A 27,789-nucleotide genomic window follows, 5' to 3' on the forward strand; every position below is an offset into this window, starting at 1 on the left:
CGTCAAACATTCGGCTACTCACCGCGGGCCGACTTCCACGCTGCTGGCGGCGCGTGTGGAACACTTTTCTGACATCTCCTGCTCGTCTAACCGCCAAACTCTCCAATTTCGCTTTCTTTCACCTCTGTTTTCCTTTCATTGACGCAACATACAGTACCGCTTCTAGCTAACCCTTTTTAACTCTTAAAGCTCGTCTTTATCTCTATTTTATTCATCCTGTGCATCTCGCGCGCTGTGTGGCGCAAGGTTCACGTGGGGACCGTTCTTTAAACGGCAAGCCTGTTAGCTTTAGCTTTTTGATAGGAAAAAATGGCAACTTTAGCTACTTTGATTCTGGAAGATGGAGAAAGATTTAGGGGCCGACTTTTTGGTGCGAATCTGTCTGTTTCGGGAGAAGTTGGTAAGTATTATGAAAATGTTAGCTATATTATATTTAATGTATATTAACTTCCTTGTCTGTAGTAAATATATTGGATATCTCGCTACCTTCAGACTGATCCTTTTTTATTTATTTTAATTTTTTTGTACCCTGATCTGTGAATTTGGAGTCACAGATCAGTTTCGTACCAAACTCTGCTAACTTGTCCTTTGTTATCTACAGCGTAGTTGTGTTGCCGGATTCCATTCATCCGGTCAATATAAGCTGAAATTCTTCCCAAACATGCCATTTCTTGTCAGCTCGTAAAAAAAACTACTTCCATAGAACCAAATTCCAAGCGTCCGTGAAAACTGATTAGCAAGTTAGCGAGTCTTGATTGCCAAAATGTGCTACAGTGCAACCAGCTTGACAAATATTTCAGGTTTTCAGTGAATTAATTAGGTCAATAGATTGTATTCAACTCCACACTCAAGTTTTAACTTGATTATCAATGAGAACTGGATCCTTGTATCAGTAAGTATGATCAGTTTTGAGTTATAATACCATCCTAGTTGCACAAAGGAGCTTTATCACAGATTCTTCCTCCAAGCAGCAGTAAGATTTTCTAACCATCACTGCTTAGAACAGACTTATATCTTTTTAAATTGTTTAAACTGCCTATTAATGTTTTCTATGCACAAATATGGACAACTTATACATTTCTTAAATTACCTTTCTTGCACTTTTCTTTGGACCTGAGTATGTTCATTTGTTTTCAATTTCAATTAGTTTTGCTTAATTTTCTAAAATAAAAATCTATATTTAACAGTAGGGGTGAGCATTTACTGTATTGTTTATGATTTATTGTGATAAATTATAAGTATTTTGATTTGCCATTGTCACGATAAATTCTAATTGATGGATAAAACCACCCAAAACTTTCCATGTAGTCAGGATTTGGTTTTACTATTTTCTTCACCGTTTGTTGAATGAAAGTATCAATAAATTTGAAAATATGATTAAGTACAGTTACTGTGTGCATTTTAGCGATATAAATAACACTTCCCATTGTGACAGGTGTCTTAAAGAAGTACATTTCAAATGTTTTTCAAGGTCAGTGTTTGTGGGGTTATGATTGCTGTATGATGCAGTCACAGCCAACCAGTTACCCTAAAAAGAAGGAATGAATAGTTCTTACCATGTCTGTATTACAATAGAACCACAAAATATATTGTTAAAACTTTAAACACTACTTCTAAAGTCATCAGAAAGCATAAAGTCCAAAGACGAACTTTGCACCGTCTTAGAAAATTGGAAAAAATAAATTTTACATATTAAATAAAAACATAAACGGATGTTGTTTTGTGTTGCACTGAGGAATGTTTTGTGTGTTTAGTATTCCAGACCGGCATGGTGGGTTACCCTGAGGCTCTGACGGACCCCTCCTACCGCTGCCAGCTGCTCACTCTCACTTACCCTCTCATCGGCAACTATGGAGTACCAAACGACACGGAGGGAGAGTTTGGACTTAGCCAGGTAGCAACAGTTACTGAAAAATCAGGGTGGGATAAGGTGAACGAAGTGAAATGGAGTTTTAATTTGGAGATTATTTGCTGTGTTTTAATGATTTTGATAATGGCACTAATATAACAAAAATATAATGTTTTTCTGGTTTTCTAAATTGTTGACACTTTGGTGTCTTTTAACTGCCTTGTTGCTAAAACATGATGTACAAATGAACTTAATTGATTAATAGGCTGAAAACACAACATGTGAATTTTTGTAATTTTTGCTTTTATGTAGGACGGGAACTGAAGATTATTTTTGCATTTGATTATTCTGATGATTAATGGCGTCATCGGATTTAAAAAGTATACATTCTGCAGATTTTTTATTTAACTACTCAAGTCTATTTTCTGCATTATTAATAATACATTAAGTAATGTGAATAATCAAAAAAATCTACTCCTTTTTAAATAAGAAAATAACCATTTTATTGCCTAAAATGCATTCTGCAGATAAAAAATACTTCTAATATGCAAAAAGTTCAACCCTTTTTGCTTTAGTTAACATCAATACAATGTAAAGCCAATTTTATTTTCTTAATCAGTTAATTGGATTGCAAAAAGCACAATAGGTTGACAATTATTTCGGTTTATTGGGATAATTTGTTTCAACCCTGTTTTCATGTTGCTCTCCTCAGTGGTTTGAATCTTCCAAGATTCACGCTGCAGCTCTGATCATCGGAGAGTTGTCTGAGGATCCCAGTCACTGGAGTTCAGTAAAATCACTCGACCAGTGGCTCAGAGAGCATGGCATTCCCGGGTTGCAAGGTCAGGAAAATCTATGTTTAAGCAAATTCATTCAATATGAGATGCATGTTTTCCTTTTATTCAGCAACACTGATAAACTGAGGCTTTTAAAGTCGTTTTCCTTCTTTCCAGGTGTTGACACTCGCTGTCTGACTAAAAAGATCAGAGAGAAGGGCACCATGTTGGGGAAACTGGTTGTAGATGGGACTCCAGAGGACAGCGTCCCCTTTGATAACCCAGATCAGAGGAACCTCGTCCAGGAAGTGTCTATGAAGGTAAAGGTAATTTTATTTATGTAGCACATTTTGAGCAACAAGGCAATACAAAGTGCTTTACAGGGTTTAAAAAGAAATACAAACAAAAGAAAGAGCAAAAGAAGAAAAAGCTAATAATGTTGATCCAAAGTAAATAAACTAGATACCCCTATTCAGGGTTGCTAGATAAGTATAAGTGAGTAATCTCTGGATACTCCTATTCAGGGTTGGTAGCGTAAGTATCCTCTGGTCTTATTCCTTTTCTGAGTTGGGAGAAAAGGAGTCTAAAAAGTATTTGCCAAGAGTTTTTCTGAGTTCCAGAAAAACTAGTTTAACCAGAGATGCCAATAAGTTCAGCAGGAAACCTAGTCACATATATTATTCCAACCCTGTTTTTATGTTTTTTTCTGATTTATTGTCACTCATTTAAATGTGTAGATGAAGAGCACCTGTTGCCAGTTGTGCATAAGGCGCTCAGCACTGCCCCCTATCAGTGCGGCATGGTACTTTCAGACTTACTTTGTTCGTTCACGGTTGACCAAAAAGACTAAATATGTCACATTCGTTAACTCTATGAGGCAAACTATTGATTCTGTCATGAATTTTAACAGGATATGCATAAATTAATTGTCATATAGCATAAATTCTGTGATTTTTGTTACTCTTTTGTAACATATCTATCATCTACTCTGCCTGGTATTTTGCTAATCTCCTGATTTTAGCTACTGATGACACAGTTAATGTAATTTCTGCCTCCAGGAGCCAAGAGTGTTCAACCCAAGTGGTAGTTTGCGAATCACGGCAGTCGACTGTGGCATCAAGTACAACCAGATCCGGTGCCTGGCTCAAAGAGGAGCCCGCGTTACTGTCGTACCGTGGGACCATCCGCTGGACGCTAACGGTCAGTACTTCACACTGTAAAGCTGTTTCTGGTTAGATTGGACCACCAGTTGTTTAATGTTGAGGTTTTGGAACATTTCGTTTCATCGTTTTCCACAGATTTTGATGGTTTGTTCATCAGCAACGGCCCCGGCGACCCCCAGTTCTGCCAGGCCACCATCAGCAACGTGAGGAAGCTGGTCTGTGTGGATCAGCCAAAGCCTGTTTTTGGGATCTGCCTCGGACATCAGCTGCTCTCCTTGGTGATTGGAGCAAAAACCTACAAGATGAAGTGAGTTTTCTCCGTTGAAGAAAAGAGCAAGTAGAGTGTTATTCAAATCATAACGCTCTACTAAACTCTGAAGAAAAGATCAGTGTTGTTGGAAAGATAACAGCTTTACGTCTCACAGTCACACCAGATTAAATTATGAGCCTTCAGATAAAGTAACCCGATTTTCCCAGAATCCTCCAGCTTTGGCGCTTTCACTCTTTGAGCTGTGAAAAGCAGATTCTGCTGTCCTCAGCAGTTTGGTGTCTCCTGAATGAGCTCTGGAGATTTGGACCGGTCAGAAGCTGCAGCATAAACCCAGCGACCCTGAGCCTCAAAGCCCAGCGAGCAGAGATTAGACAGCCTGTTGGGCAGCTTTTATCAGGACAGCGAGCGTTCCCACTACTCAGGGGAATGTTGCTCAACTCCTCACAGTTTGTTTGGACTCATTGTTACAAACTACAGCTATGCAGATGTTTTCTTCCCTTTTTTAAACCATTTGATTAACTTTTTAAAAATATAATTCTGAAATGAGAGTTTAAAGGGGTTCAAAATGGTAGAAAAACTGTAAAGTACTTTCTCAGGGTAGAAATTTAATTTTTTCCCTTTCAATTTTGCTAATTTCTAACGAAAATAAGTCTCAGCTATTGGAAAATAAGGAAATCACTTTTGATGCTCAACTTGAAGTTCATGTGTTTTTGCTTTTTATGCTCTACAGTTTAGTTACATTTCATGTTTTCATCAAACGTACATTAGACAGTAATTATATCAGTTTATACTCATTTCTTATAGCTGTGGAAAATGCTTATGTAAGGTTTTGAAAAATAAAAAAAAGATAGTAGTTGCATTTGATTTATGAAATATTTCTATACATTGAAGCAAACTTGAAAAAGTAAAATAATAAAAAACAGTAGAAGTCGTACCTATGAGAGATAATAATGTGCATGCAGTTTATTCAAGATATAATAGAAAAATTAATACTATTAAAATGATAATATAATAAGTTGTAATTAAGTTATTACTTATTATAATGCAATTATAAGAGTATAACTAGTAGCAAAATTCTCAATCATTTAAGTTCTTGAATTAAAGCAAAATTAAAAAAATAATAGCAGACTAATAGCAAAATCAATGCTCCATCCGTCCATTTTCTTCCTCTTATCCGGGGTCGGGTCGCGGGGGCAGCAGCTTCAGAAGGGAGGCCCAGACTTCCCTCCCCAGCCACTTCTTCCAGCTCCTCCAGGAACCCCAAGGCGTTCCCAGGCCAGCCAAGAGACATAGTCCCTCCAGCGTGTCCTGGGTCTTCCCCGAGGCCTCCTCCCGGTGGGACGTGCCCCGAACACCTCACCAGGAGGCATCCTTACCAGATGCCCGAGCCTCAACTGGCTCCTCTCGACGTGGAGGAGCAGCGGCTCTACTCTGAGTCCCTCCCGGATGACCGAGCTTCTCATCCTATCTCTAAGGGAGAGCCCAGCCACCCTGCGGAGGAAACCCATTTTGGCCGCTTGTATCCGTGATCTCGTTCTTTTGGTCATGACCCAAAGCTCATGACCATAGATGAGGGTGGGAACGTAGATCGACCGGTAAATCGAGAGCTTCGCTTTTTGGCTCAGCTCTCTCTTCACCACGACGGACCGGTACAGCGCCCGCTTCACGGCAGACGCTGCCCCAATCCGCCTGTCGATCTCCCGCTCCCTTCTTCCCTCATTCGTGAACAAGATCCCCAGATACTTAAACTCCTCCACTTGAGGCAGGATGACCCCCCTGACCCGGAGAAGGGTTAGGAAAAATCAATGCTATGTATGATAACAATTATTATTATTATAATAATAAATTTGTAACTTTTCCTGCTTATAATCTCAGGTATGGTAACCGTGGCCACAACCAGCCGTGCCTCCATAACGGAACCGACCGCTGCTTCATCACCAGCCAGAACCACGGCTTCGCCGTCGACCCCGACACCCTGCCCAACGACTGGGACGTTCTGTTCACCAACGCCAACGACCACACCAGCGAGGGCATCGTGCACAACTCCAAACCTTTATTCAGGTAAATGTTTGACCCAAAACCCCAACTGAAGACTCACAGCAGAGACTTGATGTGAATGAAATGAGAAAATGTTCTCGTCTCCCAGCGTTCAGTTCCACCCCGAGCACAAGGCCGGCCCCACAGATCTGGTCAGCTTGTTTGATGTTTTTCTGGACACAGTCAAAGACTTCAAAGAGGGCAGTGCAGGAAAATCTGGTATTTACATTATCCCTGCATTATACAGTCTAATTTATACAACATTACTTGATTTTTACTATTTTATTTCAATTATGTAAAAGCAAATAAGACTGAAATTATTAATTGGATTAATTGCGATTAATTATGATAAGTCCTCAGCTAACTTAGTAATCGATTATCATTAACTGGAGAATAGACTCAAAAAAAGAAAAAGGCATCTTGCTGAGAAAAATATATTCAGTAATTAAACCCCAATGTACAAAAACTTTTACAAATGTATTTTAGCCAAGATTCCTCAGGTTGCCTAATTTTAGCTTCAAATTTACTAAATGGAATGCTATTTTAGGCAATAAAATGTTTATTACTATTATTATAAAATGTAATTATTTACATTTAATTATTTAAAATGTCTTGCATGAAAACTCAGTAGAATGTGACCGTTTTGTTTTATCCGATTAAATTAATTACTGAAATAATCGTTAGTTGCACCCTCATAATTTATGTGTTTTGTTTCCAGTGAAGCAGCGTTTGATGGACCACCTCACATACTCGGGTACCCCAAAGCCCGATGAGGTCGTCAGGCCCAAGAAAGTCCTCATCCTGGGTTCTGGGGGGCTCTCCATCGGACAAGCCGGAGAGTTCGACTACTCCGGATCTCAGGTCCGACATTAAAGAACGGTTCCCTTTAAGATCATTATAATACATCCAAATAAATGTACGCTTATTTTTTACATCCTGGGTTTGTACATTTGCTTTAAATCCTTGATGGTGTTTTTTAAAGCACAGATTAGAAAAAAAGTCCAATCTAATGTTTGATTAAAAGCCTAAATTAGTAAAACGTTATTTACAATCAAAACCACGGATTTTCACACATCTAATAAAAAGAGACATATTTTTATTCAGTGTAAAGTTAAATCTGACTACAAATTTGTTCCCCTCATTTTTATTGTATATTGTGTTTAAGTAATTTGAGCAGGAACTTTATTTACCCACAATTTGCTTGGATTGTTTAAATGTAATGAATATTTACTATTTCTAATGACTTGATGATTTATTGATCATCTTATATATTGTACATCGGACAAAGTTATTAAAATTGGGAGATTATTTTATTAAATTAGAACTTTGTGTGAGACGGAGACATTTCAAATGTAAAATTGTTCTATGTTTTGGTGTAGAATGTAGAATACAGCCACAAAAATATAAATTAGGTCATATAATAATGAACTGAAACTTTTTTTTTCTTTTTTAAGTTTGTATTGTACTGTTTTTCTCTGATCCTGGAAGAATTTGAAAACTTAGCCTGAAAATGCTTGAATTTTACTGTGGGAAAAATTTACTAACCGTGTAAATTTAAGTATTTATGTCTATTTCTCATTTTAACTCACTATTTTTCTTTGCAGGCTATAAAGGCTCTGAAGGAGGAGAACATCCAGACTGTGTTGATCAACCCCAACATTGCCACTGTGCAGACATCCAAAGGTCTCGCTGACAAAGTTTACTTCCTGCCAATCACACCAGATTACGTCACTCAGGTGCGGATTCATCGTTTCCCTTCGATACACCAAATAATCACGTAATTGGAGGGAAAGCAGCGACATTAAACGCTGTGTCCCGTCTCCAGGTGATAAAGAACGAGCGTCCGGACGGCGTCCTGCTGACGTTCGGCGGTCAGACCGCGCTGAACTGCGGCGTGGAGCTGACCAAGATGGGTGTCCTGGAAAAGTACAAAGTGAGGGTTCTGGGAACGCCGGTCGCCTCCATCGAGATGACGGAGGACAGGAAGATCTTTGTGGAGAAAATGGAGGAGATCAATGAGCATGTTGCTCCCAGTGAGGCGGCTCTTTCAGTAGAGCAGGTGAGTTAAAAATGTAACTTTGTTTCACGTTAATATTTGTGTACCTGCACAGTTTTTTCCAGACTAAGTGTAATATCCTGTCATCTAAAAGTCGTTTCCATATTTTGTTCTCGCTCCATTATTCATCAATCCAATCACTCATTCATATTTTCCTTTCTCAATTTAACATTAATCCACTCTTTCCATTTCTGTTTATGCAGATTATACATTTAGAAACTGATCTATACAGAAATGTCACATTTAAACTTAATTTATACTTAAAATGTGCAAAAGACGACTAAGAAACTGCAAAAACATGAATCTGGAGATGTTTTTGTTTTTTAAAATGAGATGATTGTGTAATTATGGTCGGGGTTTGACGATAAATCAATTTGATCAGATGTTTGGTTTTTGAAAATGATTTTTTTTTTTAATCTGTTTATTTCACTTTGAATTCAGGTCAATTCTATGACAGAATATTAGGGCCAAACTAAGATCTTTTTGCTTTTATCTTAAAGTTGATTGACCTGGTGACTTCAGATCTTAGTAGCTTTTTTCTGATTAAAACTACTTTTTTTTTTCTCATAATTTTTAAATGTTTTTTTTCTGGTAAAGTTGCATCTTAGTCTGTTAATATTATGACTATCCTCATAATTAAAAATTCTTAAAGCTTTGCTCTAATACTCTGCCTTACAACTCACAGAAAGGATGATAGCCACTTTTTTAAAATAATCCTCTATTTCTGTCATTTGTCATTTCAATTTTAGGAAATAAACGAACACGAAAAGCTTATTAAAATTGTGTCTGGAATGGAAATAACCTGAGATTTTATTTTTAAGATATAATTATCCAGCCCTAGGTCACTTTGAATTTTTCTTCTAGGCGATTGCTGCTGCAGAGCGCCTGGGATTCCCCGTCCTGGTCCGCTCTGCGTTCGCTCTCGGCGGTCTGGGCTCCGGATTCGCCAACAACAGAGAAGAGCTCATCTCCTTGGTGACGTCAGCCTTCGCTCACACCTCTCAGGTCCTTGTAGACAAATCCCTCAAAGGGTGGAAGGAGATCGAGTACGAGGTGGTCCGAGACGCCTACGACAACTGCATCACCGTGAGTACCTTGTGTCAGATTTATTCTACCTGTAAGACCTTGTTTTTACTTTAACTGTCTCTTCCTGCTGCTGTTCAGGTGTGCAACATGGAGAACATCGACCCGCTGGGCATCCACACAGGGGAATCCATCGTTGTGGCTCCCAGTCAGACACTAAACGACCACGAGTACAACATGCTGAGAAACACGGCCATCAAAGTGATCCGACACCTCGGCATCGTGGGAGAGTGCAACATCCAGTATGCTCTGAGCCCTGAATCCGATCAGGTACACCACAAGATGCAAACACAAGACGTTTATGAAAAAAAAACTCTGGTTTTTAACAAAATGGCTGCTTATCAATAGGATCAATCAGCTTTATATTAGCTCATTAATTGCATCTCTACCTGTAAACGTGTGCATTGCTGTAATCCTGAATACTCTGTCTGCAGTACTACATCATAGAGGTGAATGCTCGCCTGTCGCGGAGCTCTGCTCTGGCCAGTAAGGCAACTGGTTACCCTTTGGCATATGTAGCAGCTAAACTGGGCCTGGGAATACCGCTGCCCCAACTCAAGTATGTATTTCAACCAACAAATCCTCTAATTTCACAGATTACATTTAAAATGTAATCTTTTTCTTGATATTATTGCTGCGTCTGATGTGATTTTTGCTTCATCTTTTAGAAATTCGGTCACCAACTCAACCACAGCAAACTTTGAGCCGAGTTTGGACTACTGTGTGGTGAAGGTGCCTCGATGGGATCTCAGCAAGTTCCTGAGGGTTTCCACCAAGATCGGCAGTTCGATGAAGAGCGTTGGTAAGAGAGCATCAATTTTTCAATGTTTTCCTATAATTGTGCATATGTTTGCAACCATTTTCATGTGTGAGTGTAAACCTTGAGTTGGGAAGCGTTGCCAGTGATATTTTAGTCAGAAATCAACTCATTCTGACTAAAATCTCATCTAAAAATGATTTTGCGTTTTTAAAAAAGGTGAAAAAAATAATGAGCATGATTTGCATCCATGAGTTCATAAGTTTATCTTACTGCTATCTCAGTTTCCCAGATCTGTTGTGTGGAAAAAAAAAAGTTATTTGGATTTTCAGACTATTTTCCATCCCATATCTGACAGTCATCCGTCTGCTTGTTTGACCCTCTATCTTCTTGTTCACCCTTCAATCCTTTCATGCATCTGTCTGTCCATTCATCCATATGCTTGTTTGTTCACTCATCTGTTTATCTGTCCAGCCGTTCTTTCCCTCCCATTTGTGTTTGCACATTCCAAATTTAAACCTCTTGCACTGCAAATATGCCCTAACTTCGCATTATTTGCGTATTTATATTTTAAAGAAGACAAAAAAAACACATTTTCGTAGAATCCTTTTTTTGTCTTATTTAAACTCAAATAGCTGCAGGCATTTTTGTCCAGTCATATTCTTTTCATTGAGTTTGAAGATTATTTAAATTTAATTTTCTCCACAGGGGAGGTGATGGCCATCGGCCGCAGCTTTGAGGAGGCCTTTCAGAAAGCTCTCAGGATGGTGGATGAAAACTGTGTCGGCTTCGACCACACCATCAAACCCGTCTCCGAGAAGGTTTGTGAATCCTGCCTGGATTTCCTCACATTTCTTTATTGATTTACAGACTCTTACCAACTTTTATAAATGAATAGATTAATGAAAAGTTGAGCTGTATTTATTTGAGTCAGGTCGTATCTTTCCATCCTTCTCTTTTCTGCAGGAGCTGCAAACTCCCACCGATAAGCGAATCTTTGTTTTGGCGTCTGCGTTCAAAGCCGGCTACTCAGTGGATCAGCTGTATGAGCTCACAAAGATCGACCGTTGGTTCCTGCACAAAATGAAAAACATTGCAGATCACGAGCGACTGCTTGAGAAGTACAACCAGGTAAACTGTTGGATCATTATGAGTTTATCTTTAAAAACTGATTGCACTCTGAATTTTCTTCTTCTTCCTGCTAAATCCAGGTGGAGAGCACCATACCTCTAGAGGTGATGCGTAAGGCGAAGCAGCTGGGCTTCTCGGACAAGCAGATCGCTCTGGCTATTCAGAGGTGGGCAGGAATCAAGCCTTGGATCCAATTTGGTCGTTGTGTTTCTGTTTTTCTTTAAATCAGTTTTCCCTTCCTGTAGTACGGAGCTTGCGGTTAGAAAGTTGCGTCACGATTACTCCATCCTGCCGGTGGTGAAGCAGATCGACACGGTGGCGGCCGAGTGGCCGGCGCATACAAACTACCTCTACCTGACCTACCACGGCACTGAGAACGACCTGAGCTTCAACGAGCCGCACGTCATGGTCATCGGCTCGGGCGTTTACCGCATCGGCAGCAGTGTGGAGTTCGACTGGTGCGCCGTCGGCTGCATCACGGAGCTCCGCAAGGTACCGTCACTGGAAATGGTCGAAATATGGTGCAGTTTTTAAAAGAACGGCTTCACAGTAAGACTGAAAGATCGGATGAATTTATTGACAGTCAACAATAAGCTGAGCAAGAGGCGCACGATATTGCCAAGAAGATAACAGTCAATAACATCACAGACGATACTTTAAAAAAAATTTTTTTATTGGATTTGACCAAACAAATATATAACTTCAAAACACTTTTTATTTTTATTTATTTTCCTCTATGAAATAGTTGCGAGGGTAAGCAAACAGGAAATGGCTTTTCCCCAGTTTAATCATTTTTAAACTGGGGTTTAGATCCATTAAAACTTTTTCTGCTTTATGGATTTGTTGTTTCATCTGAGAAAAATACAAAATTAAACTAAAATTTAAAAGTCTGCAGCGAATGTGTGTGTAATGCTCTTGCAAGTTTGTCATTTTTGAATCCTTTGCTGAAATCGCACAAACCACTTTGACTATAAACAAGATAAGAGAGGTAAACTGCATGATGTTACCAAAGTTATATACTTTATTTCAGAATTTCAGTTTTTCTAAACCTGAGCAGCTTTATAATTATTTTCTTCCTCAGAGATACAGGAGAATTTCCCACCAGGTAGTTTAAAAACAAATTCAACTGAATTCAAGTTATTATGTTGTGAACTTATTTACAGATGGGTTATAAGACCATCATGGTGAACTACAACCCTGAGACGGTCAGTACGGACTACGACATGTGTGACCGACTTTACTTTGATGAAATCTCCTTTGAGGTGAGTCGCCTGTTGAAGCAGATCTCTAAAAGAAACTCTCAGATATTAGGAAGTTTCTTTTACTTTGTTTAGGTGGTGATGGATATCTACGAGAGTGAAAACCCAGAGGGGGTCATCCTCTCCATGGGGGGTCAGCTGCCCAACAACATCGCCATGTCACTGCACCGCCAGCAGTGCCGCATCCTGGGAACGTCACCCGAGTTCATTGACAGCGCAGAGAACAGATTCAAGTTCTCCAGAATGCTGGACACCATCGGGATCAGCCAGCCTCAGTGGAAGGAGCTGTCAGACACAGAGGTACGGCAAGCCGGAGGGACAATCACTTCAGTGCCTTGCTCAGTTTTTTAATTCTTCTTCCTCTCCTCCTGCAGTCTGCTGTGAAGTTTTGTGAGACGGTGGGTTATCCCTGCCTGGTCCGACCCTCCTATGTTCTCAGCGGTGCAGCCATGAACGTGGCGTACAGCGACAGCGACCTTGAGAAATACCTGAGCAGCGCCGTGGCGGTATCCAAAGAACATCCTGTCGTCATCTCTAAATTCATACAGGAAGCAAAGGTGAGTTAAAGCTACAGCTATTGACTTAAAGTTTTATCACATTATTTTGCCGTACCCTTGTGATAACAATAAGTTTGAACTGTATCACACTAGCTGTGTCTCCATTACGCATTTTGACGTTTCAGAAATAAATCGGCTTAATGGAAACATTAGCAGAATATTGACAAAGTTTGTAATTGAAACAGAAATTATATCTCCATCAATGCAAATACTGCTCTTGAAAATCCTTCCAATTATTGTATGATGAACTATACAATAATTACACACTTGTGAAAAACATTGCCTCGGTTTACGGCAATGAAATTCTCTTATTTTTTGGTGTTTACCAGGAGATAGATGTGGACGCCGTTGCCTGTGACGGGGTCGTGACGGCCATTGCGATTTCTGAACACGTGGAGAACGCTGGTGTGCACTCCGGCGATGCCACCCTGGTGACGCCTCCGCAGGATCTCAACCAGAAAACCATCGAAAGGATTATGATGATCGTTCACGCCATCGGCCAGGAGCTGCAGGTTACCGGACCTTTTAACCTGCAGCTGATCGCCAAGGTGAGCCAGACTTGGGCTTTAAATCCATCGGGCTTTAAATTTGCGGCCTTTGACAATTTGACATTATTAGCTCTTATAAGTACTTAATTAAGAAAATTATTCATCTTATATTAAAGGAATTAAATAACTTTGGATTATGTGGTACATTTCATACCAATTACTGGACACAATATTTAATAATTTCAGTGTTTTTTTTATTTATCAGTGTTAAACTCTTCCCTTCTCTAAAGGACGACCTGCTGAAGGTGATCGAATGCAATGTCCGAGTTTCCCGCTCCTTCCCTTTCGTATCAAAGACGCTGGGAGTGGATCTTGTTGCCCTGGCAACTCAAGTCATCATGGGAGTCGAGGTAGAGCCAGTCGGTCTAATGCGTGGAAAAGGGATTGTGGGAGTTAAGGTAAATAATCCGACTCAAACCCGACATGCTTCTCCTCTCCTTCTTCTGTTAAAACGATAACCGTGTGTCTTCCATCCTCCAGGTTCCCCAGTTCTCCTTCTCTCGCCTCGCTGGGGCCGATGTGGTGCTCGGGGTGGAGATGACCAGCACCGGGGAAGTGGCCTGCTTCGGGGAGAACAGATACGAGGCGTACCTCAAAGCCATGCTCTCCACAGGATTCAAGATCCCCAAGAAGAACATCCTGCTCTCCATCGGCAGCTACAAGGTTTTTAACATGCTTTGAGTTTAACAGACGTTTTTGTGACAATGTGAACAAACCTGTCATATAAAGCTGTAAATAAAGCTAAAATAAAATGTTTTACCAGTAATAGAATAGCTTAGTGTTGGAGTTAAAACTGGAACGGTGTGAGATTGACTTCCTTTTACTGATTCTTGAATTGTGTGGCGTCAGAACAAGAGCGAGCTGCTGCCCACTGTGAAGGCTCTGGAGTCTCTGGGTTACGACCTGTACGCCAGTCTGGGAACTGCCGACTTCTACACAGAGCATGGAATCAAGGTAGGACTCTCAAACTCCGTTTTTCTTTAATACAACAGCTGAAGGAGTTAAAATAACAAAAAAAAAAACTGCATCTAAGCACACGCTCTCTGATAAATGCATAACGGAGCAACCAGATGGATATATGCATATTTACTCTTATTAAAAAAATTGTCAAAAATAGCCTAGAAAGTGGTTGATGTGTAGATGGAATAAAGAACTTGATATTCCATACAGTTTATGAAGTAAAATTTGTATGTCAGCATTTTCTAAAGAATCTAAAACTGAGATTTAAAATACAACACTGCAGATATAAGTATTAATCAGCAGGTGGCAGTATTGCACTGTTAATGAACTTTTTCATATATAGATGCATATGCTGAAGCGATTAATTAAGTGAAATTATCAGATTAATTAACTGGATATTTGCTGAAAGAACAATACACTGATGATGATAATTAAACCAAAACTGTAAAAAAAAAAAAAAAAAAATATGCAGATTTCTATGAATGATTAATTGCCCCTGACATTTTTGCGATAAATATTATTTTGAGAACATTTTCAAGTAATATGACTAATGGCATAATAATGCAAAGACACATTCTCAGAGATCAAAAAATGTAAATTCTAATCAACGTTTAACACTGGAACTGGAAGACAATTTAAATACTCAAAATAAATAAAGCAGAAACGACAAATAAAATGAACTGTGAAGTTTCTGTAAACAAAAATGTCCTTCAAAAAAGGGGCTAGTTGAGACCAGAGCAACAGACTGGAGACGTTTATCATCCAGTTTTTGTAGAAAGAGAGAAAAGAGAAAACTGATGGAAATTATTGAGCTTGTTTTAATTTATCATGTGATTAATTGCTTATTGCTACGAGCCTACTTCTACCCTGAAGTTCTCAACTCGCAGTTTTAGCTCCAACAGGTTAAAAAAATCTATTAATCAACTTTTGCTTTCCTCTCATAATCCAAAAAACGATAAACAACAAATATATTTTTATCTGCAGATGCATCCTGTGCTACAAATGATCAAGCGTTCACCACAGTAATGTTATATTATTGCATTTTAGGCAATAAAACGTTTATTTTCTCATTTAAAAAAGGAAGCAAATTATTTTGCGCTTGTATTTTTCTAATGTATAAAAATGAAAAATCTGAATAATGTGCCAGTATTTCTTTATCCAGTTAATTATCAGAATAATTGTTTACTAGACTAAAGGTCAGTCTGTGTGACCCTCGCCGCCTCCTCTCCAGGTGACTGCGGTGGATTGGCCGTTTGAGGAGGATGAGAGCGAAGGCCCCACCAAAGAGCGGCAGCGCAGCATCATGAACTACCTGGAGGAGAACCACTTCGAACTGGTCATCAACCTCTCCATGAGGAACAGCGGCGGCCGGCGCCTGTCCTCCTTCGTCACCAAGGGTTACCGGACCAGGCGGATGGCCGTGGACTACTCTGTCCCGCTCATCATTGACATCAAATGCACCAAGCTCTTTGTTCAGGTAACCTGGCACGTTTCCAGGCGATGCTTGTAAAACCTGCTGGGCGGGATCTGAAAATATTCACGTGACGGATTTGTTTGCAGGCTCTGCGTCAGATCGGTCGATCGCCGCCTGTGAAAACTCACATCGACTGCATGACTTCCCAAACACTCGTCCGTCTGCCTGGTGAGTTGCTACTGAATACCCTCAGATTGCCTGCAGCGTGAATATAAAAAGTGTCGAATATTTTTGTTTTGTTCTCTGTCTCAGCTGATTTAAACGGACTATCCATACATTTTATTTTATTATTTCCTTTTAAAGTCAACACATTACATTTTAAATCATTCCTTTTCACTTTTAAATCTTTCTGTTGTGTTTTGTATAAAGTGGAGCTTCAATGTTTTGGTCTGTGTCTCCACATTTTGACCTTTGTACTGAGGTGTGTCTGAGAGCAGCCTGTCTCTTTAAATGCAGCTCTGGCACTTCCAGTGAAGGAGAAATAATAAACACTGCTGGCCTGTCGCCCAACAATAAGCAATAAATCTATGATTAATTAAAATTAACTCGATAATTTCCATTTGGAATATTTATTGTTTTTTTCTTTTCACCAAAAACTGGATGATAAAAGTCTTCAGTCGGGTTCTTTGGTCTCAACTAGCCCCCTTTTTTAAAGATATTTTTGTTTCCAGGAACTTAATTCATTTAATTTGGTGTTTTTGTTGTTTTATTTATTTTGAATATTTAACAGTTCTTCCAGTTCCAGTGTTAATTTCTTTTCAAGAATTTAAAGTTTGTTGATCTTTGAGAATGTGTTCTTTAATTATTTTTGCCATTCACAATATTTTACTTGAAAATAGTGTCAAAAATAATATTATTATTGTTTGTCGCATTAACTTCTGGGCACTAAACTTAAGTTAAAGTACAAATAAACACAGATTTTCCAAATGTTAAATCTTATAAACAGCAAATACAATTAATTGATAAAATTGATTTAAAGCCCAGCTCTAATATAAATAAATTTTCTGTAGAAATTATTACCTGTTAGCCTATTAATGCACCATAAAATGACCAATTTGCTGTTGATCTCCAGGTCTAATCGATGTCCATGTTCACCTCCGGGAACCCGGTGCCACCCATAAGGAGGATTTCTCCTCCGGCACGGCCGCCGCTCTAGCAGGAGGCGTCACTCTGGTGTGTGCCATGCCCAACACGTCGCCTGCCATCACAGACGCCAGCACTCTGGCGCTGGCACAGAAGGTACGCCTCCAGACAAAAATCATTTGGAGTAGATAAACATCTGTAAAAAGTCTTTTGTATAACCAAAACTAGGAGTATTTGATCAGTTGAATGTGTAATGTGTCATCAGCTTGCCAAAGCGGGCTGCCGCTGTGACTACGCCCTGTATGTTGGCGCTGCTTCAGGCAACGCTACCACCCTGCCATCCGTCGCTGCCCAGACTGCAGGTCTGAAGATGTACCTGAACGACACCTACTCCACCCTCAAGATGGACAACGTCTCTCTGTGGATGGAGGTTGGTTAAATCAAATCATATCATCCAAAAAGTGCAGATGTTTTCTGAGAGTTTTCACCTCAAAGCTCTGCACCAGAGACTGTTAGAAAAAATAGTTTATTTTTTCACATTTTTGTTCAAAGAATTTATATGAGAGACCATCTTTAAATTGTTATTTTTGTACTTTCTTGCAACACAGTCCCTTATGGAAAGTATAATTTTAAGAGGAGTGATGCATCTCAAAACTTTATTCGCTTTATCCGCATTTTGGTAAATGAAAACATGAAACCTTAGTTTTGCTTTTCATAACTGCTTCTTTTAAATTTAGTTTGAAAAGATGCAAACTATTTACATTTCTTTAATATGTTCTAGTTATTTTAAGTATTTTACAAAAGAATGAAATTATTGTATTAAAATCCTTTAAAGGCACATTTTTACTTTCTTAAAGGGGGATGTTAAAAAAAAAAAATATATATATATATAATAATGTTTTTCCCTTATCAAAAACATTTTTTGAGCTTCCGCCTCACAGAGCAGCTCTTCCCTATGTCTCCCTCTCTCAGCTCCTTCAGACTAGTCAGCAGTCATTAGCAAGCATCTGGTGGAACTGTGCTTCTGCTGAGCTCATTACAGGAGCTACTTATCAGTGAAACACTGGTAAAAACTTTGATAATGGGTTAATAGAGGAGCCATTGTTGTCATGACTTCCTGAAGTCAGAGTTTCTGAAAGAGCATCAATTTTAAAGAGCCAAAGGCTCTAAGTTATAAAATCAAATTTCTTTCAAGTCATATTTGATGAGCAGCATTTTTATAAGAACTGAAATTAAAATAGTTACTTGATCATTCTTTGCAGCACTTTGAGAACTGGCCCAAGCAGATGCCCATCGTCGCTCACGCTGAGAAGCAAACTGTTGCTGCCATCCTGATGGTGGCGCAGCTCTACCAGCGTCCCGTCCACATCTGCCACGTGGCCAAAAAGGAGGAGGTAAGTCACCGTTCAAATCCAGCTGGACGGTGCAGACCTAACATCTATAAATTTGCCATCATCGATGCGTTGTTTTGTAGATCCTGGTCATCCGAGCCGCTAAGCAGAAGGGCATCCAGGTGACGTGTGAGGTGGCCCCTCATCACCTCTTCCTGTGCGAGGAAAACGTGACGGAGATCGGAGAGGGGCGAGCGCAGGTCCGACCCATGCTGGGAGCCCGCGAAGACATGGAGGCGCTGTGGGAAAACCTGGACGTTATAGACTGCTTCGCTACGGATCACGGTTAGTGAGCGCCAATTTTAGGCTGTTTCACAAAGAAAGTATTTTTTAAGGGGATCTATTCTGCAAAATTCATATTTTGCACATTTTTATACTTCCATTTTAGTCTCAACTGCTTCTAAAAACACCCCAAGCGCCAGGGGTGGGCATTTATTGTATCGTTTACCATTTATTGCAATTTTATTAATTTAGATTTATTGCTTTTACCATAAATTACAATCAATGCTGCTTAAAATCGCTCACAGCTATCCGTGTTGTTGGGATTAGTTTTCTCCACTGTTTGTTCAATGAGGGTTTCAATAGGTATCAATTAGTGAACGTATAGTGAACATATTTTGTAGAGCCTATAGACCTATTCTAAGGAAGCACAACAGGTCACCTTTAGTTTTATTTCCTTTTGTCGACAGCTCCTCACTCCGTAGAGGAGAAGAGCGCCGAGCGTCCTCCTCCCGGTTACCCCGGCCTGGAAACGATGCTGCCGCTCCTGCTGACCGCCGTCAGCGATGGCCGCCTCACTCTAGATGACATCATCAGACGTCTCTATGACAACCCCCGCAAGATTTTCAACCTGCCTGTCCAGGAAAACACCTACATAGAGGTACGTCATTAAGGCTGTGGCTCTTTTCTTACCAAGAATCTTGAAGATTCCCACAGGAACTGTAAAAGAAGGAGAATTACACATATTAAAGAAATGGTGTGACAAAAATAATAATAAACAAAATTGTGGCAAGCTAAAATTTTAATAAGTAGTAACAAGATAATGTAAAATATATGTTGCTCATGATCAAATGTATTGACATAGATTAAGTGTATGAAATCTGATTTTTTTTTTTCATATTAATAATGTAAAAACTTAAAAAGTCAAACACCATTGTAACATTGAATAAAATAAAAAATATTTGAATTATTGTGTGGAGATCTGATGCATGTAGACAGGTTATAAAGCCAACATAACCTGTCTACATGCATCAGGAGAAAGTTATCCACTTTATAACTTAACCAGATTTCCATCCAACTAATTAAATATTTCTTACAATTATACAACTGTATGCCTTTGTAGAGTGCAGGAGTGCATTGACTACATATTTTTTTCTAATAATCTTCCAAGTTTTATACAGACATGGTTCAGAATGAAAGAAAAAAAACTGAGAACGGTTTGTAAAAAAAAATAAAAATAAGCTGAATGTTTGGGTGAATATTAAAAGCAATTGTTCTTAAGTTCTTCAGGTGTGGAATAATTTGTAAGGGGCTGAAACTGTTTTTCACTCTTTAATTAAAATTATTTGCTAAACAAATACAATAAATTTTGATTATGATTGTTTATATTCTTTTACGCGTTTGTCTACAGACTCAACTGGAATTACTTGGATATAAAATATACAGGAAAGATTCTGCTATTTTGGATGTACAACAAATACTTTTTTCAGTACACACTTTGTTTTCTTGCCATTAACAGAAATTTAAACATTGTTTATTTCTTTATTAGTTTTGTCTTGGAAAGAAAAACGGATACGTACAACAAGTTGGAATACTTATTTCATTTTGTTTGTGTTTTATTGTGTATTAAAAGGTTAAAAAATGACTGAAATAATAATCTGAAGTAATTCTACTTTAAATATTTTCTTGTTTTTTTTAATTTCAGGTAGATTTGGAGCAAGAGTGGGTTATTCCTCAGTCCATGCAGTTTACCAAGTCCAAGTGGACTCCGTTCCAAGGCCTGAAGGTGAAGGGTAAAGTTCTGCGCGTTGTCCTGCGAGGAGAGGTGGCCTACATCGACGGACAGGTCGGCTTCTTGCTCCACATCGTCTGTGTCATGAATGTTTTATTGAGTTTAAAGTAAAATATCTGTGTTCTCCAGGTTCTGGTGCCTCCTGGTTACGGTGAGGATGTGAAGACCTGGCCTACTGCGTCCATACACTCAGCTGAACCAGTTAAAGACATCCCACTGGTATTCAACCTGAAACCCTAGAAGAAAAAAATAAGTTTCTTGAGATTATTTTTATTCAGAAAGTTTGTTTCCTGTTCCATCAGTCTCCGGAGCGACTGCGTCCGACTCCTCCTCGTGAAGGACACGTCCGGGCCAGACCTCCGAGTCCCAGACGCGCTCCGGGAGAGTCCCGTTTCCTGCTGCCGCCAAGACTCCACCGTTCCTCTGATCCTGGTCTGCCACCAGGTACTACAATACCCATCATGCCTCAACACGGTCAAACCTGCTGTCAATAGATCTGTCCGTATATTAATTTTGATTTCAAAAAGCTGTCATTTTTAGTGAACGTTTAACACTTGAACTAGGAGACATTTTAAATATCCAAAACAAATGGGGGAAAACAACTGAAACGACAAATGAAATTAATACTGAAGTCTGTAAACAAATGTGCCCTTCAAAAATGAAGCTAGGTGAGACCAAAGCACCAAACTGAAGCCTTGTGTCAGTGCTTGGTAGAAAGAGACATGGGAAAAATAAACACTTATGCAAATGGAAATTATGAAGCTTGTTTTAATTTATCATGCAATTATTTTATTGATCATTGCAACAGGCTTAATGCCGACATAGGAGACAGAAATGCATCAACTCTTTTTGTAAAAACAAAAAACAAACCCAACTTAAACCTGCACAAAAACGTTTTTTGATGGGAATACAGTTACTGTGAGTTGTTCCAGAGGAACGGCTTTGTTCATGGACTGCTGCTTGTGTTTTACTGACTCCTGTAGACCTGACCATGGTCCTGCCTTCCAGTGCTGGTGACGCCTACAGTCATCCTCCGCCTCTGTCCAGGCTGCTCTCCCCTCTGTCCGAGTCCAAACAGGTGACTCCTTCCCAGGTGCCCCACTTCCAGACGTCTCCCCTGCTTCACCCACTGGTGGGCCAGCACATCCTGACTGTCAGCCAGTTCAGTAAAGAGCAGGTACCTCCATGACAAAAACTCATGCAGGACATGAATATGACTGTAGTTCTGTTAAATCACAATCAAATTTCCTTTTTGTCTCCTTCAGATGTCCCACCTTTTTAATGTTGCTCACACTTTGCGGTTGTTGGTTCAGAAAGAGAGAAGCCTGGAAATCTTAAAGGTAACTTATCTTAGGACGTGTTATGCAGAATTCACATTTTTCACGTTTTTGACCTTTCGTTTGTGCTTCTACAAACAGCCCAAGCATGAAAAAACAAACATCTAGTCGTTTTCTTGCCATAAATTAATGTTTTTTGGTCTCAACATGTGTTAAAAGCCAAAGAATGAAAATGTTAAGACTTTTGAAAGTGGAGACTTCTAATATTTAATGGAAAATTGTTCCATAACTTAAATATGAAATAAATAAGATATAAAATCAGATTTGCATGTGCTGTACAATGGCTGATGGAAAAGCCAGGAGTTTTGTTGCTGACTTACCATCCAGAAACCACTTTCTGTGTTCTTGTTGACTGTGCAGGAGGTTCCACTTCTGCTTTTGAAAGACGTACAGCTGTATAATTGCGCATCTGTTTGCAGCCATTTTCACATGTGATTGTAAACGTTGAGTTTGGGGGACGAGGCCAGCAGCAGCTTAAGTGACAGAGACCCCCAAACAACTCAACAGACTAAAATCTAATAGCCATTGACCTATCCTAACATGTCCGAAGAATAATTAAAGATCACCTTTAACGTTTATATCTTCTGTCTAATTGTTGTTCTACCCTCCACTATCAGGGTAAAGTCATGGCGTCCATGTTCTACGAGGTCAGCACTCGAACCAGCAGCTCCTTTGCAGCAGCCATGCAGCGTCTAGGCGGCTCCGTCGTGCATTTCAGCGACTCCACGTCTTCCTCCCAGAAGGGCGAGTCGCTGGCAGACTCTGTTCAGACCATGTGCTGCTACGCTGACGTCCTGGTGCTGCGACACCCGACTCCCGGAGCTGTGGAGGTGGGTTTCTGGATCAACACACATTCTTAAAAACGTCAGACAAGACGGCACTTTCAAGGTTTTAAATTACATTTTATAATCATTAAGTTTAACTTTATTCCAATTTAAAACATGAAAACAAGAGAAGCAAGTTTAGCCACATGGATTCTGAACATTTAAGAACATATTTTGTTTATATTTTCAATGTAAAGGAACATTTTACATTTTGTGAAGGAGAGTTACAAGTAGTTGGGACTAAAGGTGAAAATAATTTTTTTTTTGCCATAAACTGGAATCACACCTCTCTCCTTTTTAAAAGGTTAATGAAATGTACATTGTCTCAATATAAATAAATAAGCAATTAATTTCCTCCTGTAGTTATTTGGTTAAATGCAAAGAAAAGATAATTGTCCTTTTAGAGCTGCTGTTAACCATCCTGCCAAAATCAAACACTTATTCTAAATATTTTTTCCTTTTTTTTTCGTTTTGGCTCTTTTTTTGTTTGTTTATAACATAAATATTTCATGAATACATTTAGTTGTTTGTATTGCATTTGAATGAGTTTTGATCAGCTGTTGGTGTTGACAGTCTGGAAGAACCTTTTTGTGCAGATCAGGCTGAAGACACATTTTCATAAAACAATGACAAACTGAGAAGTTTTTGCAGATGAAAATTAAACATGTCTGCTCGTTTTATGTCATATCTGGAAAAACTTAACTTCCCCAATCAATTAGTTTCTTAGGTTTTATTTTCTTACTCTAGTTCAGTAGATCAGTGTGGATGGGAAGTCTTCAACATTCAGGCGGTAAGGAGTTTTTTTAAATCAAAGATTTAAGTGGAAGAAGCTTTGGCTGAGTGCTTTGCTCTTAAATTGTCAAACGCTAACATTACCTGCAGTTTTTTCCACTGACATTTATTAATTTGTACCAAGACGTTTAACATAGAACTGCTGGAAAGCTTTTGTCTTTGGCTTTGTGTGTTTTTCTTGTTGATATAGCACGATAACTCAATTCTTGCTATCTGTCATCTCGAAGCCAAGGGCAGACGGCCGCCTATCGGCAAAACATAACCTGCAGTTGCTCTGACAGATCACTGCCTGTTTCTCATTAATTTGCTTTTAAATGTTTAGATTAGAGGTTCGTGCTTCTATTTTTGAAGTTTTATGGTTTAGGTCAGTCTAAAAGAGCAGAAGAGATATACCTGTCAGTGCTGATCTTGATTCTTCCCAAGTCTGCCAGACATCAGACATACAAACAGATTTTTGTAGCTCTTGCTTTTCTAAACATTTAAATGCAACAAACACTTAGAAAACTATCGGATTCGTATCTGATTTAGGGTATTTATACACCTGTTAAGAGAACCAAAGATACAACCATTGTTAGATTTTCAGCTGGTGCGATTCTCTTTCACGCTGCACCATGTCAAACCAACTAAACCCTTTGAGCAACCTGTTCCCCTCCTCACCTGTGGGGGCGCTGCATCAAGAACTTCGAAGGAAACTATACAAAAACCTCTGAAGAAGACACTGAGTGAAACTTTCTTCTTCACCAAATGGAAGCAGATTTTGTGAAGCTCGTGGGGTCAGATTTAGTAGCGGTAGTAAGATTTCTTTTGTGTCTTTGGTAAAAGACCACAAGCCACTTCTTTTGCATTTGTTTTGATTGAATTTACCCAGAATGCCTGGCGGTGTCTTCCGCTTCCTGCTTTTGTAGTAGTCTCCTGTCTGCTTGGTGTTCACGTATGCATTTGCAGCACATCAGTTCACTTCAACCAAACCGAAACCGAGGTTTGTAGGCAGACCAGAGTTCGATTGTACATTCACACCTCCACAGTCAACTCAGACTTTCTAGGCAAACAAACTAGAGTTCAATTAAAGCTCACTGAACAGGGCTGGTGTGAATGTCTTCTTGATGCCACTTATGGAAGTAGCACAGAAAATGTTTTTTGGAAGTCAAATACGGGACAAAAAAGAATCAGATTTGGGTGGCATTTGCTTGCTGTGACTAAAACTTTAAAACAAGCATGATTTTAACCTAAACGCTCATTTTACAGCAAAATGCAAATATTTTTGGAATCTTTGGAAATTACTATGAAAATGATCTAGATTACAAGTTAGACAGAAACCTAGACCAGTCCTCTGCAGGTCACTTTCTAGCTGCTTGATTTGTGAACCAGTTTAATATTTTAATTGTTATATTTTATCTGCAGAATGCATCCCGTCACTGCCGTAAACCAGTGATAAATGCCGGCGATGGCGTGGGGGAACATCCCACCCAGGCCCTGCTGGACGTCTTCACCATCAGGGAGGAGCTTGGGACGGTCAACGGGATGACGGTAAAACCCGGGAAACTCAGATCCTGATCTGGATCAGGAGCACAACACTTACGGTTTGTTTTCTGCTAGATCACGATGGTTGGAGACCTGAAACATGGCCGCACCGTTCACTCTCTGGCCAAGCTGCTGACTCAGTACCGCATCACTCTGCGCTACGTAGCGCCTAAAAACCTCCACATGCCTGCAGAGATCATCAGCTATGTGGCTTCGAAGGGAATCAAGCAGGTGAGTAAACACATTGCCAATCTAGTGTTTTTTGTTTAGTTTCTGGTGCAGATGTATTGAAACTAACTTAAAATACATTTTTAACCAAAATACTTTAAGATTTTGTGTTTTTGCAGTGCACAGATGAACCCAGGGTGTAAAAATGGCTTCCAGCATATTAAACTGATTAGTTTTACTTTTGTAACAGGAAGAGTTTGACAGCATTGAGGAAGCTCTGCCTGAGACGGACGTCCTCTACATGACGAGGATCCAGAAGGAGAGATTCGGATCTGAGGATGAGTACAAAGCTGTAAGTTGGGTTTTAGTTTTAAACATTTAGAGAAAATTATGAAGTAGAGCTGCAACTAATGATTATTGTTGAAATTGATTAATCTATCAATTATTCTGACGATTAATAAGAATGAAAAATGGCACGTTCTGCAGTTTTTTATTGAACCATTTATTAGAAATACATAAAAAGATATGACAAACTAATAATTAACATGTTATTATAGCCCAATACTGTAACATTCCTCTAGTAAATTAGAACCAAGTGAAGCTAAAATTACCACGTGAGACGCTAAAGCAGATTTACAGGCAATATAATGTGCTTTTTATTTTAAATGTAAAATTTACATTCTTTGTACAGTTTTTTCTCTTTTGTTTGGGGTTTTTGTGATTAATAATTACTAAATTAGTTAATGATTATTCCAATAATCCATTAAGTAACATTATATTGCCTAATGTGCAATAACATGCTGTTAGTAAATCTGAATTAACTGAAGCTGAAACTATACCGCCTGAGAAAATTTGGTTGTGTTTTTTCCACCAAATGGCTTTTTTTTTTTGAGTCTCTAAACTCAGGTTAGCGATTAATAAACTACTAAATTAGTTGTTGATTATTTTAATATTGATTCATCACGATAAATCGTTCCATTCCAGTTATGAAGATCCTTAATTTCTTGTGTTTTTATTAGTGTTTTGGTCAGTTCATCCTCACTCCTCACATCATGACTGTTGCCAAAAAGAAAATGGTGGTGATGCATCCACTGCCCAGGGTCAACGAAATCAGGTGAGTTCCTTTTTTTACTGTGCAGCGAAACTCGTTTAAAAAAACAAAAACTTTCCAGAGTAACTTAACTTTTTCTTTTGTCTCGTCAGTCCGGAGGTGGATACAGACCCCAGGGCTGCATATTTCCGGCAAGCTGAGAACGGCATGTATATCAGAATGGCCCTCCTGGCCACCGTACTTGGCAAATAAATCTATATTCTAATTATTTGTACCACAACGAGTGAAAGTTTGGAGCGCTACATCGCAGTATTTCTATGTTTTTTCCTGAAAATCTGTAAATTATTAGCAAGATGACAGAACACATTGTAGATTAGTTTTAGAGTTAGTTTCTAAGATGCTGTTTTAATATTTCACTTCTACGTGTTGTTTTCCTATTTGAAGCCATTTGGTGGGTGCTGGTGGGATTCTTAAAGGAATTTGAGAAGAAATTATTCCTTTATGCTTATGAAATGCATATTCTGTTGGCTCGTGGGACCAGTTAAAGTCCTACTAATACTGGTTCTGCTCTGATGAATCACGATACCTGCTGTTGGGGAAAATGCACATTTTCTGCTAGAATATTCCTTAAAACTTGACCAGTGGAAATAGAAAAACACAGGTGTTCCTTAACCACTGCCTGTTCATAAGTATCAACTGTTACTGTCTATGGTTTCTTGTTCTGTAACTACTTAAAAAAAAAAGTTTTTTAGTCCAAATGTATATCAGAAGAAGTGTTGTTAAACCTGAAATAAAAAATATCCAAAGCTATTTTAAAAATTGGAGTCAGAATAATTTGAACCGCACATGGGTAGCAATGTTTAAAATAAAGACTTCAAACAGGAAAAAAATATATATTTACAAATTATCCTATTTCAGGTTGCATCTTTGTTCATTGGATTTAATTTAAATGCATTTACAGTTCCACAAAAACAAATAGTTCAATAAATAAAATAACTGAAATGCAAATGAGGTTTTGTGAAGGCTTAGAAAGAAAGCAAACATTACTAACAACTAGACGAATTAAAGGTTTATAGAAGATAGTCAACAACCATTAATCTATCTTATTACATAACATTTTTAAAAACTTTTTTCTGACCCACACTTTGGTAACAACTGGGTTAAAAAACAGGATGCAATGCAGCATTCAGAACTGTTGGGGGGGGGGAACTAAACTCCTACTGTGCAGCTGTCCATTGTGACTCAGCGGAAATAAACTTTTATTGTGAAAAGCAAGTCTGGCCCAAGGCAAAAGCAAACTAAGCGGTTGCTTAGGGTCCCAGGCCCCCTAAGTGGAACTGATTCTTCTTCTTTGTTTTTTTTTGTAATAATTTCTGTCATTATATTAACAAAAACACACAAGTTCATTATAAAGTTTAGATTTTTTTTTTAACGACATATATTTGATAATGTGTGTGGAAATCTTTCTTACGTGGACAAAAAGTACCTAGCTGGTGGCTGCGGTAGGCACGGCACGGTAATATGAGCTGCTGTGCAGAGCACATCCAAAGCTCCAGTGGAAGATAAGCAAGCAAAACAATGTAGCAAAAAGGGGCTTATCCTTCAGGGAGAGGAGAAGAACAAGTATGAACAGCCCAGTTCAACAGTCAACTCAGTTTCACATTTTTTCATATTAGTCTTTCAATTACCA

At 39.0% G+C, this 27,789-nt stretch overlaps 1 protein-coding gene across 1 annotated transcript; it reads left to right on the forward strand.

Annotated features, from left to right (window-relative positions):
* Window positions 1-26,909, forward strand: cad (carbamoyl-phosphate synthetase 2, aspartate transcarbamylase, and dihydroorotase). Its single transcript, XM_081602381.1, has 44 exons — window positions 1-400; window positions 1,755-1,894; window positions 2,562-2,691; window positions 2,803-2,945; window positions 3,684-3,825; window positions 3,924-4,095; window positions 5,935-6,120; window positions 6,206-6,315; window positions 6,815-6,957; window positions 7,701-7,832; window positions 7,922-8,155; window positions 9,017-9,238; window positions 9,317-9,505; window positions 9,670-9,794; window positions 9,904-10,037; window positions 10,701-10,813; window positions 10,959-11,123; window positions 11,204-11,289; window positions 11,369-11,615; window positions 12,287-12,385; window positions 12,458-12,682; window positions 12,757-12,939; window positions 13,269-13,487; window positions 13,718-13,885; window positions 13,968-14,150; window positions 14,337-14,441; window positions 15,679-15,924; window positions 16,008-16,089; window positions 16,994-17,160; window positions 17,270-17,434; window positions 18,267-18,398; window positions 18,479-18,680; window positions 19,085-19,275; window positions 20,320-20,460; window positions 20,536-20,625; window positions 20,709-20,850; window positions 21,390-21,583; window positions 21,672-21,746; window positions 22,361-22,573; window positions 24,761-24,886; window positions 24,956-25,111; window positions 25,299-25,400; window positions 26,068-26,162; window positions 26,252-26,909. The coding sequence occupies exons 1-44, from the start codon at window positions 310-312 to the stop codon at window positions 26,349-26,351; spliced, it is 6,705 nt and encodes a 2,234-aa protein (XP_081458507.1). The 5' UTR covers window positions 1-309; the 3' UTR covers window positions 26,352-26,909.
* Window positions 26,910-27,789: the final 880 nt, after the last annotated feature.

The sequence above is a fragment of the Poecilia reticulata genome, chromosome 21 (assembly GCF_904066995.2).
Source record: "Poecilia reticulata chromosome 21, P_reticulata-male-v2, whole genome shotgun sequence".
Classification (NCBI taxonomy): Eukaryota; Metazoa; Chordata; class Actinopteri; order Cyprinodontiformes; family Poeciliidae; genus Poecilia; species Poecilia reticulata.